At 32.5% G+C, this 22,702-nt stretch overlaps 1 protein-coding gene and 1 non-coding gene across 2 annotated transcripts in view; one reads left to right on the plus strand and one right to left on the minus strand.

The window, feature by feature from the left end:
* LOC142336660 (uncharacterized) overlaps positions 1–15,099 on the plus strand; it is a 100,255-nt gene extending 85,156 nt beyond the window's left edge. Inside the window, exons 12-13 of the mRNA XM_075385570.1 lie at positions 8,002–8,093; positions 14,894–15,099. Coding sequence (XP_075241685.1) covers positions 8,002–8,093; positions 14,894–14,966 — 165 coding nt within the window. The 3' untranslated portion in view covers positions 14,967–15,099. The remainder of the gene's footprint in view (positions 1–8,001; positions 8,094–14,893) is intronic.
* Trnat-cgu (transfer RNA threonine (anticodon CGU)) lies at positions 2,782–2,854 on the minus strand. Its single transcript has one exon. It is a non-coding gene; the product is annotated as a tRNA-Thr (tRNA).
* Positions 15,100–22,702: the final 7,603 nt, after the last annotated feature.

Consider the following 22,702-nt stretch of genomic DNA (forward strand, 5'->3'; position numbering starts at 1 on the left):
TTAATTCACTTTGTCTTCAATTGCCTACCTTCTTGTAGTCTTATGGAAGTTTCTGAATTGTGAGAGGTCTCAGGGTCATTTACTATTGACTGATTTTTTTTGCTGGCTGATGGTTTTCGTGACTTTAAAGATAAAATTTTCAAGAAAAGTAAAAGATTTTTTTTAAATTTTTCGTCTTCTGCCCTTTTTTGCCTATTCGTTACCTAGTCTCATTTATCGCAGATCACAAATCCAAGTTAGACGTCAAAAAACACAATCGGAGATCTATTTTTCAAGTGAAATATCTATGGTCTGAATAGCTTTGACAACAATTTCCGCAAAAATAAATTATATTGTTTTTTTGATTTTTGGTTGCATTCGAAGATCTTTATTAAGTGTATGACAAATTCTGCTTGCGGCAGTTACAAGTGCTTTCCGTGGGGAAAAAGCAAAAATGTTTAGATGTGTGAAGTTTCAGATTTCCCTGGCTTTGAAAATAATTCTTTTTTTATAGTTTTTGCTTTGACTCTTTTTTTTTGTCTTTTTTCACAAGTCTTAATAAATACAAATCAGAGAACAATTTTTTGGCATGGAAGCAAATTGAATTTCAAGAAACTTAGTTATTTTACTGAATTTATGGTTTCAAAGGCTTCGACGCTGGTTTTTTGCCAAAATAAATTATTTTCTTTTTAGTTTTGTTTTTTTTTGAGTTTCTTTTTGCTAACGTATAATATATTTCAATTAATGACAGGTCTCTGCAACGGGATGTCAATTAATTACACACTGTTGGATGATTAATGGAATCAGTTTAATGACTTGAATTGATATCTGACTGTTTTACTGAGTTGAAAAATTTTGCTTTCAAAACATTTAAATATTTCATAAACTTGCGTCTTTGTTATTTTTTGTCTATTTTGATAATTACCTATTCTCGTTAATTGCAGATTACATATCACATTATTGGCTTCAGAAGAAGGCCGAGGCCAATATACGACGTTTTCAGCGAATTTATGGTTATAATGTGTTTGGCATCGGCTGTTTATCTGTATTTGAAATAATTTTTGTTAACTTAAGAGATTTTCTGATAAAAACAGGTCTCAAGGGGTTCATTTGAATGATTAATTGAACCTGTTTAAGAACCTCTATGTTCTGCTGATTGTTTTAATGACGTAAAACATAATTGGTTTAGAAAAGTGTTTTTTGAATCTGCATCTTCTGTTCTCTTTTTGTCTATTTTCTACCTAGTCTAATTGGGTACAGGTCGCATATCAACTCTATGGCATCAAAATAAAGTAAAATTTAACTTCTCTAATGATTGTTTAACTTATCTAAATGATTTTATTTTGGTTTAATAGCTTCGATACTCGGTATTCGAGAAAAATATTTTTGATTTTATTGTTTTGTGTGTTTGACGTTCTTTTTGTAAACAATTGACATATTCTGATCAAAAAAGTTCTCAATGGTTTCATTAGGGGGAATAAATAAACCTCATTTTTTTTTTACTTTTTGTTACCTAGTCTCATTAATGAGTGGTCCCATAGCACTTTCTTGGCGTTCAAAAATCGCGCAACCAACAGTAATTTTTATTTCTTAGAAGATCAGATTATGGTTTTACCGGCATCGACACATTTTTCTCGAAAAATTGATTTGAGTTTTTGATTTTTTGTTCTGTACTTGATGTTTTTGTAGTCGTACAAAAAATCTTAATAATGATAGGTCCCAATGTATTATCTTATGCGGTTATGATTGATTGTATTGCATACGTTTTTATTGATTTCAATTGATATCTAAATGTTTTCATTACTTTGGAAGCAATTGCTTTCAAAAAATTTGAGCGTACATTTTTATGTTAGTCTCTTTGTTGTTTTTTGGCTACTTGTTACCGAGTCTCATTAACGAATAGTTCCTTTTCTTTTCTAGTAAAGAACAACAATCTATTTGGACCTGATTAAATTTTTCTATAGATAGACCTCAATTTTTGGGTGTTATTAATGTTTGTTGTTGTTGTTTTTTGATATTGTTGTTTTTCTTGTCTCGTTTTCCTGATAATGGCAAATCTCCTCGACCTTCTAAAGTGGCGTTTTTAAGTCTAATAATTGATTTCAGTTGGATGCCATTTTTTATTCATACACTAATTTTTTTTGAAAAAGTACCTGATTTTTTAAATGTTTTTATCCCATCCTCATTTGGTAGACAAATAGGCCAAAGTGTGGATGAACGGGGTCGGAACATTATGTGCGACCGCACTTTGCCGAGCCTCCTTGTTTGAATTGTGAGATCAAATAATATAGTTCCGCATACACAATAAGAAATCTACTTCTTTGTATTTCATATCTGTGATCATAACTACATGTTATGAAAAAATAGTTTTCGCGGCCAACGAGAATGATACATCCTTATTTTGCTCTCATTCAAATTCAGGAGCTGCTAAAGTTAATCTCGCAATGAATTTTTGTGCAGAATTTTTAAATTCTAGCTGTTACGAACGACGAACGATGCGTTCCTAATGCCAGTCAATGTTGTATATTCAACAATATACGGATACGCAACTCTGACTGGAATTACGAATTAAAGGAAAAATTTTCAATGATTTTTTTTTTGATATATTACGACTACGTTTTTAATCGCTTATTGCAAGTTCGAAAAATTTAAAGGAAGATTTTAACTCATTCTTCGATTTTACTAAGTATAAATTGATAGCCGAAATTATTGAAGCATAGCTGGAAGAACATAACTGTGCGCACAGAAGCTAGGTTCCCCTATCAAGAATGGAAAAGATCCGAAAATTTAAAATTAGTGTAAAGGCTCTGAGCGGATTTGAACCACTGATCTCCGGTTTACGAGACCGGCGCATTAACCACTATGCTACAGAGCCTGATATGAGAATAGAGGTTCCCATCCAAATTTCAGCGGGCTGATTTTGTATAGTCTGAGCTGAAGCTATTTAAAACGCAATCACTTTTGCGCTACTTCCATTAATTAACAGCGTCCAATTTCACGGAAAATGGTCATGGTACCAAATCTGTATATATTAACAAAATAATGGCATTTCCTCGAACGTTGATACATTGCAACATAATGATCAGAATCTAGACTCTCAGGACTTCCAATTCAATAGAGGACGGCCAATTCTGGCTGCCAATTCAATATTTTGAAAACGTATTTTTGTAACTACTCTCAAACGAAATTAGGAGCAATTATATTAGTCCTGTTGCTCTTTTTAGTCAATTTTTTGTACTACTGATCGTTAGTTAGTCTATAGTTTTTGTCTGATCACCAAAATTTCATGGCATTTCTTCTGTAGAAAAGAAAAATTGATTACCCCCCCCCCCCCCCCCCCCGGGTGGGGGGGGGGGGGAGAGAAGTCACTGAGTACTTATCTCAGGATGTCACTCGTGCCCAAGTAAGCAATCCACGTCAACTGAGAGAAACATTTTTAAGGTTGGAAAGGAGGTTCTCTGAGTTCGACATCTCCCTCACTCAAAACTTCACCCCCCATCCACATCCATCTACATTCTTGTCCCCCCTCACCTCTACAGTGAAGATAAACTTTGCGGGAAGCTGGAGAATGCCAAAACCAACTCACTTTCGGTCCTTGAGACTAGTTTTTCTAACTTTTGACGGTTCTGTTTATATCCTTTGATTTTTTAATTTCAGGAAAAAAATTGATTCCCTTCAATTTTGTTTTTGAATCAAATTGTTTTTCTTAAAATATATCGCATTTATAACCCATTAAAATTGCTTCCCTAATGATTTTTATAGTTTTGTAGAGATACATCTACCAAATAGTTGAGGTAAGACGAAGTCAGGGCATTTATCGTAAATTGGAGTGATCAAGGTGAACTTTAGTGTTCCGACCCACTATAGTGAGGTGAGGAACTACATGCTCAAATGGATTTTTTGTTCAATCAAACTTCCCCGATCGATATATTTATCTTACAGTGTTTTGAGTAGTATCATTAGAAAGGTTGTCGAACGTAGAATTTCAAATTAATTTTTTTGAATTTTGTTTTTTTCCAAGGAATTACTGGGAGTTTTATCAACGTCAGCCTAAATTCAGTTGTTTAGTTCACATTTATAGTTTTTACTAATTATGATGAATTTTTGCTAAAAATATGACAAAATTGTTAACGATAGTCTCATTGGTTTTACGTTTATTGATGTAACAAAAGTGCGGAATTGTTTTAAGCAAAAACTGTTTGTCGATTTTTGCCTGCATTTGTTCTTTTCGTAGGGATCAATGATAATGAAAAGTCTCAATGATTTCGTATGAAAGTATGAAGGAAGCCATTGAATGATCTCAATTGATTGTTGATTGTTTTCATTAGTTTGATTTTAATTTTTTTCGCAAAATACATAAAAAAATTCAACCTTCCCCTTTTTGTTTTTTGTCTACTTGTCAATTGTTCTCAATAAACACAGGTCCTATATCTATCGAATAAAGTATGAATCTCTTCCTCATTTGGAAAACATTCAAGTTAAAAACATGGTTCTGACCGGGTTAGGAATATTATGTGCAAACTCACATTACCGAGCCGCGTTGTTTTCTTATACGTTCAAATCTTTAGAACATTTTTCTAAATTTGGATGACTTCGTTTCACCTTGGAGAAAACATTACTGTCCTGATGAACTCCTCGGTAATTTAATTCCCATTTTTGGTTTGGCTTGATTGAGTTATAATTCCGTTTCTTTTGCTTTTGCCAAATTTCATCAATTCTATTTTAGAGGTGATAACAAATAGTTCTTGATCAATGAAAATATGCTCGAAATTAATTGCATTGTTCTATAGTATTATTTTATTGTCATGGATTGGTTTATTAAGATCATCTTCTCGTCAGCATACTCAATAAGTTAGCTGTAGTTTTTTTGGCGACGTCATTCATATACAAATTGAACAAAAGCGGTTCTGGTATAGGTGCGGAACTCCTTTGTGGATTGATAACTAATCTGATAAGGAATATTTTACGAGATAAGATTGCCATTGATTTGGAAGAACTCTAGACGCTTATAAGAGTTCTAGAATTTTCTTTGAAACTAACAATTTCCATCCTCGTGACCAAAATACGAAAACGATAAAATGATTAAACTTAATACTCTGTATAAAGTACTCTGTATCGTCTACCATCTGAATTTAAATCAATCAATCAAAAAAAAAACAAATAAAACAATTTTTTAAAAATTTTTCACTATCCTCCTGTTCTCAGATGTGTGTACTAAAGTATGGCATAAGATTCAGTGATATAACACGTTTGCCACAATTTTAGTTTTTACGCGAAGGATTTTGAATTATAAAGAATTTGAATAAACAAACTTTTAAAAAACCAATTTCAATAAATGTTTTCAAATGTTTGGAATAACAACAATAATCAATGTAGCGCAATTGGTATCAGGTTTTGTGGGATCTTAGTTTTTGTACAATGCAATAGTATGCGTTTTTTTAAGTCAGAAAGAAGAAAGTTTGATTTTTATCTCTAAAATTACGAGAAATCCAACTGAGGTAAAATGACAGAGCTTGCTTTTTTTTAGATCCAAAGCGCAAATTTTATTTTGTGATGAAGATTCATGATGACTTACTTTAATTACTAAAATTTACGATTTTACTCTTGTTGCGAAATTTAATTTAATAATTTTTTAGAAAAATAATAAGATATTGAAAAAAATGCGGATGGTCCTCTGTAATCACCAATAATTGGCGCACAGTAACTTAGAATTTTGCTGTTTTTTTCGTTTGTGTTATATGAGCACCAACCACCTTGCGCAAGCAAAAAATATTTTCTTTATTTTCTCTGATTCTCTGAGCTGAGCAGTGCATTTATCAGAAACCAATTATTTTTCTGGCTATTCTCAGAGGCTTGAATCAAGTTTAAATAATAAATCTTCAAAATCATTTTTCTGTGAAAAAAAAACAAAATCTTTTAAGAGCTAAATGAATTCTGTGATCAGCTGCTCAATTTCTTCAAGATTCTCACGTTTGATGTTTGATCATGTACAAGCGTTTTAATCTTTTTTAATGTTCTGATGAATCCACGTTTTCAGCTGAATGTGTTTTCATAGAGCTGACATGAAGTTAAGTTGAAAAAAAGGTTTCCATTGATATGCTTTTCACTCTATATGCATTTCTGCTCTATTTTATCCATGAAACTTCTGATACAAATAATATATTTCTACCGTACAAAGTTTTATGAAATGTTTTCTTGTCTGCCTTGTTTCAAAATTGTTGAACAGTCAATGACACCAAGCGACATGTGGGTCCCATACGCTGGAATGATCACTGTTTTTGAGTTTTTGTCTTTTAGTTTTTGTTAACAAGTTTTTCTACGCTTTCAGCTTTGATATTTTAGTCCTCAGGAATAATGGTATTTTCAAGTTGATCTCATATCAAGATTTCAAAAACTTTAATAATGTCTTCGATCTTAGCTTTTGAATTTTTGATATCAGTTCTGAATTGTTCTAAGAAAACTTTACTGCTTTGCTAACTTAGTTATAAACATCATTTATCAGTTAGGAACTGCTTTTGATTGAAAGTGGCTCAGTTTGAGCCATATGCTCTCAGAGCCATATGCTCTCGAAACGATTGATGAGCTTACCAATTTTGCGCAAGAATATTGCATTCACTCCTTTTGTTGGTTTAGGTTGTTTGAGTGTTGGTCCAATTGCCTTGGCAATTTTGAAAAGATTCAGACCATCAGTCTTAATATTAAGTTTTTAACCTATTTTCATGATTGACAATTAAAATTTTGGATTGACACGAAAAGTTTAACACTGTCCAAAATTAAACAGTCAACGCAGCAGACTTAAAAAAAATAAATAGGGATTTAAAAGACGATCATCAATCAAATAAATTCTTCTTCTTGTTGTTGTAGCTATCGCACAGAGCTGCAATTCGCAAGCAATTTTGGCGGGACAGAGGCGCTTATTGCCGTTTTTAACTGGTACCCTAGTTGCATTGGTATCATAATAATATTAGATATATTTAGTAATATTGTGTGGCTGCCTTTCCACAACTTGCGTGCGATGCGGCGACTTTTCTGCATCTTCTGCGTGGTGAATAACCTACGTCGGGTTAGGGGGCCCGGAGGGGTATCGTTAACATCAGGGGAAAGGGGCATGGAAGGCGGATTATTCTGTGCAGTGTGGTCGTGTAGGACTGATGTTATTACTTCCAGCCATTTGGCTACCTCTACTGGTCTTTCCCACAGGTCAATCACTATCCGGCCCGTGGTGCTCCTACTGCAGTTAAAAATGTGGTTTACGTGCTACATCACATTTGGGACAGCGGTTATCAACATGGTCACAGATCCTACTCAATTAGGAGTTTTGCAGAGGACAGTATCCAGTTTTGGGTTGTGCTAAGTTGATACGTGCATTTCGTGGCAGCGTTTGTTCTTCCTCTGCTATCTTCGGTGAAGGTGTACCTAGTTGCTTGCTGTCTTTGTTCAGCTGAGTATGGACCGTGTGTCGGTGGATACTTTTAAGCGCATTTTTGTGTTCTTTGCGATTTAATTGCTCTTTATTGCTTGTGTGTTGCTTCATGCGGTCCTTATAAGTATCGTTTAGTGTCGGATTCTTCTAAGTGGATGGTGCTCAATTCAGTTCTAGCCTACTTCAGTCTGAGGATGGTGGCCTAAAGGGGAGTTGGGAGTAAGTTCGCAGAGTGGATTCGAATGAGTTTCCACCACAAAAACTGAGAAGTAATAGCTCCACCTATATTAGACAGACTTTATTAGATAGACTGTTCACCAAATATAAGAACTTAGCACATTTTATTGATTAATTCCCTGGTCGTTATTTTACAGAAAAATAATGTAAGATTTACGGTTATTGGTGAAAATAAATATTTTTCAAGGCAATGCGCACGCAAGTTTTAGCTGTGAATGCAATGAAAGTTGACATTTTTTTAAAGAATTGCGACAATTTGAGCAGTTACTTTTTTCGCCATTCCGCTCTACGCCTTTCGGCTCCACCGACGTGCTTATGTACCATCGTTTTCACCTGTCATTGAAATGTGATTGTTGTTGAAGGTGTTGCGGACACTGCAGTCATTCTCAGCTGTGAATGCACGAGTGATGAGACTAATCGCAGGAAAGGTCAACCAGGGCGGGCCATTTGGAAGGTGAGTTTTTATATCCTATTAAGTCCGGTAAAGTAGACTGGTAAAAATTACTTTATTCTCTAGTCGATTAGCGAGAAATGCAGCTTTGGATTTTGGAAATGTTTGAAAACTTTTTTACATAACGCAACAGCTTTTAGATTCTTGGTCTTGGAAATATCCCAAGAATATACACTTTCGGGAAAAACTACAGAAACTGTTGAAGAACTTCCTTAGAGAGATAGAGAGAAGTTGTTTGGGAAAATGCTAAACTTCCAAAACTTGGGGATACACTGTTAAGATTTCCTAGGGCTGAGAGGTCAAATTTATGAAAGAACTTTTAAAGTAGTCCAGTCAGAAGGAGGGGTATTTCTGCCATTAACTGTCTGGGCAACTACTCTAATCCAGAAAACCGAACAAAAACGACAAAATTTTGTAATTGTTTCAACCATAAGTAAGGTTCGAAATTTTGGGTTTGTTGGTTTCTTTGGTTTTGTACGTAGAAAATATTCCGTACGTTTTGTTTTAGAACGTAAGAAATTCGTCGCTATGTTGGGTTTATCAGCGTAAGAAATTGTTTGGTTTGAAATTTAAGAAATCGTCGGCTTTTTCTTCGACTGGAGTTTTCTGTTTACAATGATGATAAAGGTTATGATGGCATTCTATTTACAGGAATTTCAAAGGTAGTTCTTGGAGAAATTCATAGAAATATCGTCGTCGTATCGTTAACAGAAGTAGCTCAACAAATCAGAATTTCTTGTCTAATTTCAAATTTGCAAGAAAGATAAAAGACTTGTTGAACAGGAAAAGAAAACTGTCTAAAATTCAAACTTTGTTTAAAAAAATTGGTGTTTGAATAAAGAACTTTCAACTGAACTCACTTAGTAAAGTAAATAATGCCCTATCAAACCTGTCATTAATAGGACTACAAGAGAACACAAGAACACAAACAACAACAATCAAATAACAACAGCAAACATTTTTTACATCCGAAACTCATTGAGTACTTTAAAAAATGATAATAACAAAGTCGAAAAAGAGTCAGATAAAACCTAAACTAAACGAATGAACTAAAACCTAAACTAAAACTTTGGGCTCGTCACTAATGAAACTTGGTAACATGTGGACAAAAGATTAACAAAACGGCAAAGTTAAAAAAATCCGTTTACATTTTACGAGAACAAATAATATTAAATAATGAAAACCATTAGATGTCAACTGAAGTATTTAAACAGGTTTATGTTCTATCATACCTCCCTATGAAAACATTGACACCTGTCATTATCCGGAATATATCATATAAACACAACAAAAACAGGAAAATACATAAGAAAAATAAAATTTCAATTAAAATTTGAGAGCAAAAAGGTGTCGAAGCTGTTAAAACCATAATCAATTCATTAAAATTTTGTTTTATGTGAAAAACCAAAATTGTCAATTGTTGCGTCTGAAAAATGAGACTAGGTAACCAGTAGGCAAAAAAAAATAAAAGTTCTAATCAAAAGAGTACATTTGTATTTTTGGAAAACAATTATTTTCAAGGTAATAAAAATAGCTATCCACTGAAATCAATAAATAGGTACAATTGTCGAAAAAGAGTAAGATAAAACCCAAACTAAACTAATGAATTTGTATATTGCTAGAAAAAAGTGAGGCTAGTCCCTAATAAAACCCGGGAACAGTAGACAAAAGATAAAAAAAAATAAATTTACAATTTATGGAAACAAATGATATTAAATAATGAAAACCATTAGATATCAACTGAAGTATTTTATAAGGTTTTTTTCAATCATACCTTCATATTAAAACACTGAGACCTGTCATTATCTGGAATATATCATATATCCGCAATATCAGACGACAAATACAGAAGAAAACCTAAATTTTAAAAAATTTGAGAGAAAATGGCGTCGAAGCTGTTAAAACCATAATCTACTCATTAAAATATAAGATATGATCAAATTTGTTTTATGTGAACACCAAAAATGTCAATTGTGACGTCTGAAAAATGAGATTAGGTAATGAGTAGGCAAAAAAATGGAAAATTTCTTAAATAAAAGTGTACTTTTGTATTTCTTGAAAACAATTATTTTCAAGGTCATAAAAAACAGCCATCAAAGAAAATCAATTAATAGGTACAATTGTCGAAAACAGTTAGATAAAACCTAAACTAAACGAATGAATTTCTATGTAACTAGAAAAAACTTGGGTTTCGTCCCTAATGAAACTCGGTAACAAGTGGACAAAAGATTAAAAAACGGCAAAGTTAAAAAAATCCGTTTACATTTTACAAAAACAAATAATTTTAAATAATGAAAACCGTTAGATATCAACTGAAATATTCAAACAGGTTTATGTTCTATCATACCTCCCTATGAAAACATTGAGACCTGTCATTATCCGGAATATTTCAAATATACACAACAAAAAGGGAAAATACAAGAGAAAAACAAAATTTCAATTAAAGTTTGAGAAAAAAAGGTGTCGAAACTGTTAAAACCATAATCTATTCATTAAAATTTTGTTTTAGGTGAAAAACTAAAATTGTTAATTGTGGCGTCTGAAAAATGAGACTAGGTAACCAGTAGGCAAAAAAAACAAAATTTTTAAGTAAAAGAGTACATTTGTGTTTTTGGAAAACAATTATTTTCAAGGTCATAAAAAAAGCTATCCACTGAAATCAATAAATAGGTATAATTCTAGAGAAACAGTCGCTCAAAACCCAAACTAAACTAATGAGTTTGTATATTGCTGGAAAAATGTGGGGCTAGTCCCTAATAAAACCCGGTAACAGTAGAGAAAGGATTAAAAAAAAGCAAAGTTAAAAAATATATTTACAATTTATGGAAACAAATAATATTAAATAATGAAAACCATTAGATATCAACTGAAGTATTTAATAAGGTTTATTTTCAATCATACCTTCATATAAAAACATTGAGACCTGTCATTATCCGGAATATATCATATGTCCGCAACATCAGACGACAAATGCAGAAAGAAACCTAAATTGCGAAAAAAAAATTGAGAGAAAATGGTGTCGAAGCTGTTAAAACCATAATATTCTCATTAATTTATGAGATATGATCAAATTTGCTTTACGTGAACACCAAAAATGTCAATTGTGACGTCTGAAAATTGAAACTAGGTAACGAGTAGGCAGTAAAAAATAAAATCATAATCTGTTGGTTTGTCAATAACGTAACAAGACAAAACAAAAGTCCTCAAAGACAAGAAATTGTACAAAACTTCAAAAAAAAATTATGAAACTAGCTATCCACTGAAATCAATAAATAGGTACAATTGTCAAAAAAGAGTCAGATAAAACCGAAACTAAAATAATGAGTTTGTATATTGCTAGAGAAAATGTGAGGCTAGTCCCTAATAAAACCCGGTAACAGTAGAGAAAGGATTAAAAAAACGGCAAATTTAAAAAATATATTTACAATTTATGGAAACAAATATTATTAAATAATGAAAACCATTAGATATCAACTGAAGTATTTAATAAAGTTTATTTTCAATCATACCTTCATATAAAAACATTGAGACCTGTCATTATCCGGAATATATCATATGTCCGCAACATCAGACGACAAATACAGCAAGAAACCTAAATTTCAAAAGAATTTGAGAGAAAGTGGCGTCGAAGCTGTTAAAACCAAAAGCTACTCATTAAATTATAAGATATGATCAAATTTGCTTTACGTGAAGAGCAATAATGTCAATTGTGACGTCTGAAAAATGAGACTAGGTAACGAGTAGGCAAAAAATTAAAATTTCTTAACTAGAGTTTACATTTGTATTTCTGCAAAACAATTATTTTCAAGGTCATAAAAAAAGCTATCCACTGAAATCAATAAATAGTCACAATTGTCAAAAAAGAGTCCGATAAAACCCAAACGAAACTAATGAGTTTGTATATTGCTAGAAAAAACGTAGGGCTAGTCCCTAATAAAACCCGGTAACATTAGATAAAAGATAAAAAAAACGGCAGAGTTGAAATATACATTTACATTTTACGAAAAAAATAATATTAATAATGAGAACCATTTGATATCAACTGAATTATTTAATAAGGTTTTTTTAATCATACCTTTATATAAAAACATTGAGACCTGTCATTATCCCGAAAATATCATATGTCCGGAACATCAGGCGACAAATACAGAACAAAAACAAATTTCAATTAAAATTTGAGAAAAAATGGTGTCGAAGCCGTTAAAATTGTAATTTATTCATTAAAATATGAGATATGATCCATTTCACTCTGTTTTAGCAGCAAAAATATCATTTGTGACGTTTGAAAAGTGAGACTAGGTAACTCGTAGGCAACAAAAAAACAAAAGTGCTAAGTAAAACAGTGCATTTGCGTTCTTCGAAAACAATTAATTTCAAGGTCGTAAAAACATTATTTGTCCATTGGAATCATTAAAAAGGTATAGTTTTTTTAACCAAAGGAAGCCATTGGGATTTTTCATTTGGCAGAAGAATTTATAAGTCTACAAAAAAGCAAGCATTACGAAAATAATCAAAAATTAAATTAAATACAAGCAAAACCTGTGTCAATAAAACAATAAATGCTCTAAAAATTTAGCTATGTTCAATTCTGTTTTTTTCAACGTCAATAACGTGATTTCGAGGTATAATTCATTATAAATCATAGCAAGTGGACAAAAAGAACAGCTAAATGCAAGGTAAAAAATACGTTTACACGTTTAAAAATTTTAATTTTTTTTTTAAAACTTTTAATTTCAAAATCATGGGAAACCTCGGCATTTAACTAAAATCAGTAGATAGTTTCCTTTATTCATGCAGGAAGCCGTTAAGGCTTATATTTATCATGAATTTTTTATACGACTACAAAAAAGACAAAAAAGACTAATTGAAAAGTTTGTTTAAATTCTCTTAGAGGACGGTGTTGAAGCCGTTAAAATCATAATCTGTTGGTTTGTCAATAACGTAACAAGACGAAACAAAAGTCCTCAAAGACAAGAAATTGTACAAAACTTCAAAAAAAAATTATGAAACTCATAGTATCAAAGCCGAAAAACCCTTACTTAAAACGTGAAATCGCAGTAAGTTTTATATTTTAGTCCATTAGAAAAACATTGCGAACTTATTAATAGTTTTTACTAGTTTTTACTGTATGACCAAAAGAAGAGAAATTGGTGCCAAAGGTCAAAAATCCAATGTTGATTTTTATAACAATTATTTTTTCAAAGTCAAAATGAACATAACTTTTCTTTTAAAAAATCTACATAGGTGTCTTTTAGACTCTTTTAGAAACGTTATTTTTAAGTCTCGATTTGATTTGGTTTGTGTTGTAATCAGCATGAGAAAATAATTTTTTTATAAGAAGGCAGTGACTGATTAAAAACCGAAAATATTTTCGGACTGTAAAAAACAACGATTTGACCGAAACTACTCTTGCTATTACTATTCGTCCACTTGGTAATTTTTCCAAATAATATGGATTTGGACAATGTAAAAAAAAAGAAGTTCATTGATCTATAATAAATGATGCATTTTGGATGAGTATCGGTTTAAATTAGCCAAAAAATCCGCAAAACTTCAATTCAAGAACACTCAAAGGCTCAAAGGAAGCGCAACTACAACTAGATCTGTTTGGAGTTAACGGCGATTGTGTCAGCAGCTTTTAGGTGTGTTAATCTGCAAATATAACCAAGATGGACTAAAGAATCTTTTTTCATGCCAGTTTTTTAAATAAGGCTATATTTTGAAAAATTTAGCATAAAATTTGAGCCAAAAATTTGAATCAAAAACTGTTCAACAACAATCTTCTATCTCTAGAGGTTAAACCAGCAGAACTCTCGTTTACACTATTGTTACACTGTATACCCAAAAAGATTTTTGAGCAAAATCTACAAAAAAATGTATAAAAGTACGGAAAATGTGAGCAAAAACAACGAGAATTAGTCAAATATTAACAAAATTTTAAACCTCGATAGCTCCGTGGAAAAACCAAAATTCAGAAAAAATAACATTTCTAATTATTTATTCTAGGCCAAACTGGCTTTCTAATGATACCACTCACAACCCTCTTTGATGGATACATCGGTCGGCCAAAATTGCCAAATTTAATTGAACAAAAAAAGAGAAAAAATCCATTTGGGTATATAGTTCTTCCCCACTAAAGTGGGTCGGAACAAGTATACCGACCTTTTCCTACCTTTCAAGCCAAAAATTTCAACAATTTTTCCTATTTGGATACCAAAAATGCGGCCGATTTTCTAAGTTTGAAAACCGAACATACCGGCGATACTAACAAATAAACTTTCGGTTTTTCGCTCTTTTTGCTTAACTTTCGATCCAAAGTCTTTTGCACGGCCATTTGATTCACAATTAATGGTCAACTGAAGGTCTTTTCATAGCTAAAATTGATCGACCGAACCAATTAACGTTCGGCCAACCGTGTCCTTAAGTCTAATTAAGGTTGAACAACCCAAGAAAAAACTAACATTTCAATTTTAGCTAAAACCGTGTAGATAGTTTTTTGAATAGGTTCACCAATAGTGGAGGTTTTATTTGCTCCATCGCCGTAATTTTGGGCTAATCAATGGCCAAGTCTAATTTTATCAATACAGGCTCTACCCTAACAACAATTTTTTGTCAACTCAAGGTCGACGCCATATTTCGGTGGACCCATGTTCGATGACTACCGATAAAGTTGACCCAGGGTGTTTGCATGTCTAATATAGGTTGACAACGGTCTTTCATACGTGGACCTCTCAACTAGGATTTAGAATGATGCTATTTTAAAATGTCAAATTTTCAGATAATGGAAGACTTGATTTTTTTAGAGAAGCAACCAAGTGTTTGAAAAAGATGAAGAAACAGACGCCAATTATGACCCCTGCGACAGCCGCCAACTAGACCGCACAACCACACTGATTATCAATAATTCACACATATATCTCAACTGCTCTAACACGTATTAAATTTTAAAACAAAACTGCAGCATTCCCTTGATAATAATAACAGTTTGAAATTGATTGTTTCATATCTGTTCGTTCTTCCGTGCGTGCGTTGTTATGCGCATATCCTTGTTAAATTGAGAACTTTGGGTATGAGTGTAAAAACAGTTGCAATGCGCAATTCTGCAACAAATTCATTAAATATAGTAAAACAAGTTCGCGGAAATTGAACAGAAAGATGAATTCGAAACACACTGGGACTTGCAGATTGTTTTGCAATGAAAACTTTACAATTGCTGGAAAATGAAGTTTATGGCTAATTTTGTGATAGTGTGTGTATGTCAATGCAAACTTATGCCTTTTTTTTATTGACCTTTTTGAGTTTTGACTTCAGTTCCATAATAGTCTGACAAAGTGATGCTCTCTCTGGTGTTCGTAGCTGGTTAAAGTTAAATATTTTGTTTTCTTTTCGTTCAAATAATTTTCCAATTTAACTTCTAATTTGATGTAGAGGCCGAAAACCATTTTGGAGTGTTTTTCGCGAAAGTAATAGATTGTGCTTAAAGACGTTCTGTAGTCTGTCCTCTATACCAAAAAGAACCAAACTTTCAAACAATTTTTCAAACTTGCGATTGAGCTCCAATGAAGACAATTGAATATCAATCTTTTTCACCCTGAAGCTCAATTTCATCTCCAATTCACTAAATAATTTAAATTTAAACTTGAACCACTGAATTTTGTGCCATGACTTTTAGAACTATACTAATTTCGACTTTATAGATAGGACGCACTGTATTTATATAAGTGCAATATTACCGAGCAATTTTTAGCTTAAATGGCCAAGACTGATGATTTTATTGGAAGCATCGTAATATGCACCACAGTGATAGTGTTGTCTGTTTTTGGCCTGATAGTTGTATTTTTTTAGAGAAGCAACCAAGTGTTTGAAAAAGATGAAGAAACAGACGCCAATTATGACCCCTTCGACAGCCGCCAACTAGACCGCACACATGATTATCAAGAATTCACGCACATATCTCAACTTCTCTAACACGTATTAAATTTTAAAACAAAACTGCAGCATTCCCTTGATAATAACAACAGATTGAAATTGATTGTTTCATATCTATTCGTTCTTCCGTGCGTGCGTTGTTATGCGCATATCCTTGTTAAATTGAGAACTTTGGGTATGAGTGTAAAAAAGTTGCAATGTGCAATTCTGCAACAAATTCGTTAAATATAGTAAAACAAATTCGCGGAAATTGAACAGAAAGATGAATTCGAAGCACACTGAGACAAGCAGATTGTTTTGCAATTAAAACTTTACAATTGCTGGAAAATGAAATTTATGGCTAATTTTGTGATCGTGTGTGTATGTCAATGCAAACTTATGCAATTTTTTGATTCACCATTTTGAGTTTTGACTTCAGTTCCATAATAGTCTAACAAAGTGATGCTCTCTCTGGTGTTCGTAGCTGGTTAAAGTTAAACATTTTGTTTTGTTTTCGTTCAAATCATTGTCCAAATTAACTTCTAAGTTGATGTAGAGGCTGAAAACCATTTTGGAGTGTTTTTCGCGAAAGTAATAGATTGTGCTTAAAGACTTTCTGTAGTCTGTCCTCTATACCTAAAAGAACCAAGTTTTCAAACAATTGTTAAAACTTGCGATTGAGCTTCAATGAATACAATTGAATATCAATCTTTTTCACCCTGAAGCTCAATTTCATCTCCAGTTCACTAAATAATTTAATTTTAAACTTGAACCACTGAATTTTGTGCCATGACTTGTAGAGCTATACTAATTTCGATTTTATAGATGGGACGCACTATATTTATATAAGTGCAATATTACCGAGCAATTTTTAGCTTAAATGGCCAAGACTGATGATTCCATTGGAAGCATCGTAATATGTACCACAGTGATAGTGTTGTCTGTTTTTGGCCTGATAGTTGTATCTGTATACCCTAACGAAAAGCGACCCAGCCTTAAGTCTGTTTGTTTATGCATTTTTGGCCCGACTTTTGAATCTTTAATGAGACTGCTAAAGCAGCAAGTTGTATAAGACAACACAAGATACTTAGAAGCACACTTTTGTAATGTCAAATTTTCAGATAATCGAAGACTTGATTTTTTTAGAGAAGCAACCAAGTGTTTGAAAAAGATGAAGAAACAGACGCCAATTATAAACCCTGCGACAGCCGCCAGCTAGACCGCACAACCACACTGATTATCAAGAATTCACACACATATCTCAACTGCTCAAACACGTATTAAATTTGAAAACAAAATTGCAGCATTCCCTTGATAATAATAACACTTTGAAATTGATTGTTTCATATCTGTTCGTTCTTCCGTGCGTGCGTTGTTATGCGCATATCCTTGTTAAATTGAGAACTTTGGGTATGAGTGTAAAAACAGTTGCAATGCGCAATTCTGCAACAAATTCATTAAATATAGTAAAACAAGTTCGCGGAAATTGAACAGAAAGATGAATTCGAAACACACTGGGACTTGCAGATTGTTTTGCAATGAAAACTTTACAATTGCTGGAAAATGAAGTTTATGGCTAATTTTGTGATAGTGTTTGTATGTCAATGCAAACTTATGCAATTTTTTGATTGACCATTTTGAACTTTGACTTCAGTTCCATAATTGTCTAACAAAGTGATGCTCTCTCTGGTGTTCGTAGCTGGGTTAAGTTAAATATTTTGTTTTCTTTTCGTTCAAATAATTTTCCAATTTAACTTCTAATTTGATGTAGAGGCTGAAAACCATTTTGGAGTGTTTTTCGCGAAAGTAATAGATTGTGCTTAAAGACGTTCTGTAGTCTGTCCTCTATACCAAAAAGAACCAAACTTTCAAACAATTTTTCAAACTTGCGATTGAGCTTCAATGAAGACAATTGAATATCAATCTTTTTCACCCTGAAGCTCAATTTCATCTCAAATTCACTAAATAATTTAGATTTACACTTGAACCACTGAATTTTTTTGCCATGACTTTTAGAACTATACCAATTTCGACTTTATAGATAGGACGCACTATATTTATATAAGTGCAATATTACCGAGCAATTTTTAGCTTAAATGGCCAAGACTGATGATTCCATTGGAAGCATCGTAATATGCACCACAGTGATAGTGTTGTCTGTTTTTGGCCTGATAGTTGTATCTGTATACCCTAACGAAAAGCGACCCAGCCTTAAGTCTGTTTGTTTATGCATTTTTGGCGCAACTTTTGAATCTTTAATGAGACTGCTAAAGCTGCAAGTTGTATAATACAAAACAAGACATTTAGACGCACACTTTTTTAAAAATTGTTTGTGTTCTAAAATGAGTAAATATGAATTTTTTTGGTATAAAAAGAATGTGGTTTTTCACTATCTTACGCAGGTTTTTTTATTTTCATTTTCTGATAGATCATTTTTATTAAAAAAAGTTGATCCAGATGGACAGAAACTGTTTATAACAATTCGTTTTTAGCGGAAAATATTTTTCGGGGAGCAAAGAAATTTTCCACTTCCTTTTGAATAATCTTCAATGGATAACAAGTCAACTCTGTTTGATGACTTCTTTCAATTGGCATATTCAATTATGTACCTCACGTGATTTTTTTCCTGCTCTAGACATTTATTCGTGTTCGATTTTGTTTAGTATTGTCTTCTAATCCTAATAAAAACTTAACATTGGGCCATCTAACTCCTTTCAAAACTAAATCAAAACTTCTACTTGGTGATCCAGGTTGAGCACTGATCTAGAGCATCATTGCTAAGCTTTTTCTAATGCATGTGAAAGCATGAACTAAAAATTTGAAGAAATTTTATAGTAATATAAGAAGCTAAACAGTCTATTTTGATAACCGAAGAAACTGGAATGTCGATTGATCCGTTAGGTTTTTCAGTCGCTATTACAGGTTTTAACAGCCCTCCTCAAGACAGTTTTTCCTGATTCGTTTTAAAAGACTAAAAAATGCTCAGAACATTTTTTCCTATGAATGTGCAATTGCCGGGTTAGTAGATCGCATAAAACATGCACCACGAGAAGAACCCAAAAAACTGCGAATCAGAAAAGAAAAATTCGGAGAACAGGTAAACAGTGGGAAAAGATGTCAGGAAACGTAATCAGAAGATCTAAAGTAAGTCCGTAATGAATACATAACTCTAATTTGTGCTTCCACTACTGAACTCCAATTTTTCTATTCTCATGTTCAATTTTGTTTATTACTGTTTTTCTAATCTCAACGAAAACTTAATTTTTGCACCATCTAACTCTTTTTTGTAATTAAAAAAATGCTACTGTTTGTTAGTCAAGTTTGTGCGCCGATTTAGGGCATCAATGCTATCCAGATTTCTAATGTTTGAGGGAACATGAACTTTTGAGGAAAGTCACCGATAATACAAGAAGCTGAACAAAATTTTTTCAGAATGAAAGACTGAAAAGCCAATTGATTGATCCATTGTTTTGCAGTCGCTAGTAACTGTCTTAGACAACAGTCTAACGAATGCTTTTCCGAATTTGTTTTAAATGATTAAAATAGGCAGAGAATATTTTTTCCCCAAGAATGTGCTATTGTAAGGATAACAGTTCACATAAAACACGCACAACGCAGAGAACTCAACCCAAACTTCAAGTCAAAAAAGTAAAAACTCGGACAAGAAGTGAACAAGGGAGACACATGTTGCCTAACGTAAACTAAATATTTAAGAAATCTTTCCTGAACACATATAGTATGAACATCGACCACTGTGTTGTATGTCATGACTTAAGAACACACGCTTATTCAAACATTATGGGCATTTTTTATCGGGCGGGTTATTTTTTATACAACTGCAAAGTGACCGAGCTGTTTTAGGCATAGCTTCAGGAGACCGATCAGTTCATCCAATGTTTTGTGAAATCCACTTTAAAGTGTTAGTGTCGGCTGCATTTGGCGTAATAGTTGTATCTGTACACCCTGCGGAAAACTATAGATCTCTAAATATGTCTGTTCATGCGTGGGACTTTTCCATTTAGTCTACAATACACGAAACTGTCCGAAAATAGATATTTAGACGTACATTTTCATATATTGTGCGTATTCTTATAAACATTTTATTTTTTTCAGATTGAGAAAAATCCAGCATTTTTCTGGGGATATTTACTAAGAATTTTGAGTTTCAAATTTGTGCATCCATTTCAAAATGCTTGTGTAGATTCTTATGCAATTGTAGTTCCGAAAAATTAATGAATAGAAACTCTTTAGTTAAACTGTTTAGTTAATGAATAGAAACTGTTTAGTTCTTACCCTAAAGATATTTTGAAAAGCGAAGAAATTTTCCCTTATGTTTGTTCAATTAGTTTTTCAATAGTCTTCAATTTTTTATAAGTCAAATACATTTACCGACTTCTATCACTTGGCAACTAAAAATAATTAACTGATGCCTTCTTGAGGCTGTTTATTATGTTTTAATGCCAATTATGTTTTAACATTCCCAGTCAGTAGTTTTCATCTTTCGATCTTTAAATAAAATTGGCGTCATTTTGCATTTAACGGCTTTTCTGAACAATGTACTATTATCAATTTTCTTGAGAATGTGATTTGAAGAAGGAGCTATTTATAAGAACGGGTACTGTAAGCTTGGTAGTTGTCACCACGTAGAGAATCAAACCCGAACTTCAAGTCAAAAAATTAAAAACTCGGATAACAAGTGAACAAAGGAGACACATGATATCTAACGTAAACTAAATAATTCAGAAGGCTTTCCTGAACACATATAGTATGAACATCGACCACTGTGTTGTATGTCATGACTTCTGAACACACGCTTATTCAAACATTATGGGCATTTTTTATCGGGCGGGTTATTTTTTATACAACTGCAAAGTGACCGAGCTGTTTTAGGCATAGCTTCAGGAGACCGATCAGTTCATCCAATGTTTTGTGAAATCCACTTTAAAGTGTTAGTGTCGGCTGCATTTGGCGTAATAGTTGTATCTGTACACCCTGCGGAAAACTATAGATCTCTAAATATGTCTGTTCATGCGTGGGACTTTTCCATTTAGTCTACAATACACGAAACTGTCCGAAAATAGATATTTAGACGTACATTTTCATGTGCGTATTCTTATAAACATTTTATTTTTTTCAGATTGAGAAAAATCCAGCATTTTTCTGGGGATATTTACTAAGAATTTTGAGTTTCAAATTTGTGCATCCATTTCAAAATGCTTGTGTAGATTCTTATGCAATTGTAGTTCCGAAAAATTAATGAATAGAAACTCTTTAGTTAAACTGTTTAGTTAATGAATAGAAACTGTTTAGTTCTTACCCTAAAGATATTTTGAAAAGCGAAGAAATTTTCCCTTATGTTTGTTCAATTAGTTTTTCAATAGTCTTCAATTTTTTATAAGTCAAATACATTTACCGACTTCTATCACTTGGCAACTAAAAATAATTAACTGATGCCTTCTTGAGGCTGTTTATTATGTTTTAATGCCAATTATGTTTTAACATTCCCAGTCAGTAGTTTTCATCTTTCGATCTTTAAATAAAATTGGCGTCATTTTGCAATTAACGGCTTTTCTGAACAATGTACTATTATCAATTTTCTTGAGAATGTGATTTGAAGAAGGAGCTATTTATAAGAACGGGTACTGTAAGCTTGGTAGTTGTCACCACGTAGAGAATCAAACCCGAACTTCAAGTCAAAAAATTAAAAACTCGGATAACAAGTGAACAAAGGAGACACATGATATCTAACGTAAACTAAATAATTCAGAAGGCTTTCCTGAACACATATAGTATGAACATCGACCACTGTGTTGTATGTCATGACTTCTGAACACACGCTTATTCAAACATTATGGGCATTTTTTATCGGGCGGGTTATTTTTCATACAACTGCAAAGTGACCGAGCTGTTTTAGGCATAACTTTAGAAGACCGATCAATTCATCCAATGTTTTGTAATATCCACCTTAGAGTGTTACTGTCGGCTGGATTTGGCGTAATAGTTGTATCTGTACACCCTGCGGAAAAACTATAGATTTCTAAATTTGTCTGTTCTTGCGTGCGACTTTTCTATTTAGTCTATCAATAAACGAAATTGTTTGAAAATAAGATATTTAGACGTACATTTTCATATAATGTGCGCATTTTTATAAACAATTTATTTTTTTTCGGATTGAGAAGAATCTAGCATTTTTCTGGGGATATTTACGAAGAATTTTGTGTTTCAAATTTGTGCATCCATTTCAAAATGCTTGTGTAGATTCTTATGCAATTGTAGTTCCGAAAATTTAAAGAATATAAACTGTTTAGTTAAACTGTTTAGTTAATGAATAGAAACTGTTTAGGTCTTACCGTAAAGATATTTTGAAAAGCGAAGAAATTTTCCGTTATGTTTGTTCAATTAGTTTTTCAATAGTCTTCAATTTTTTATAAGTCAAATATATTTACCGACTTCTATCACTTGGCAACTAAAAATAATTACCTGATGCATTCTTGAGGCTGTTTATTATGTTTTAATGCCAATTATGTTTTAACATTTCCAGTCAGTAGTTTTCTTCATTTGATCTTTAAATAAAATTGGCATCATTTTGCAAATAAGGGTTTTTCTGAACAATGTACTATTGTCAATTTTCTTGAGAATGTGATTTGAAGAAGGAGCTATTCATAAGAACGGATACTGTAAGCTTGGTAGTTGGCACCACGTAG

Source organism: Convolutriloba macropyga, chromosome 3 (genome assembly GCF_964194025.1).
Source record: "Convolutriloba macropyga chromosome 3, txConMacr16.3, whole genome shotgun sequence".
NCBI lineage: Eukaryota > Metazoa > Xenacoelomorpha > Acoela > Convolutidae > Convolutriloba > Convolutriloba macropyga.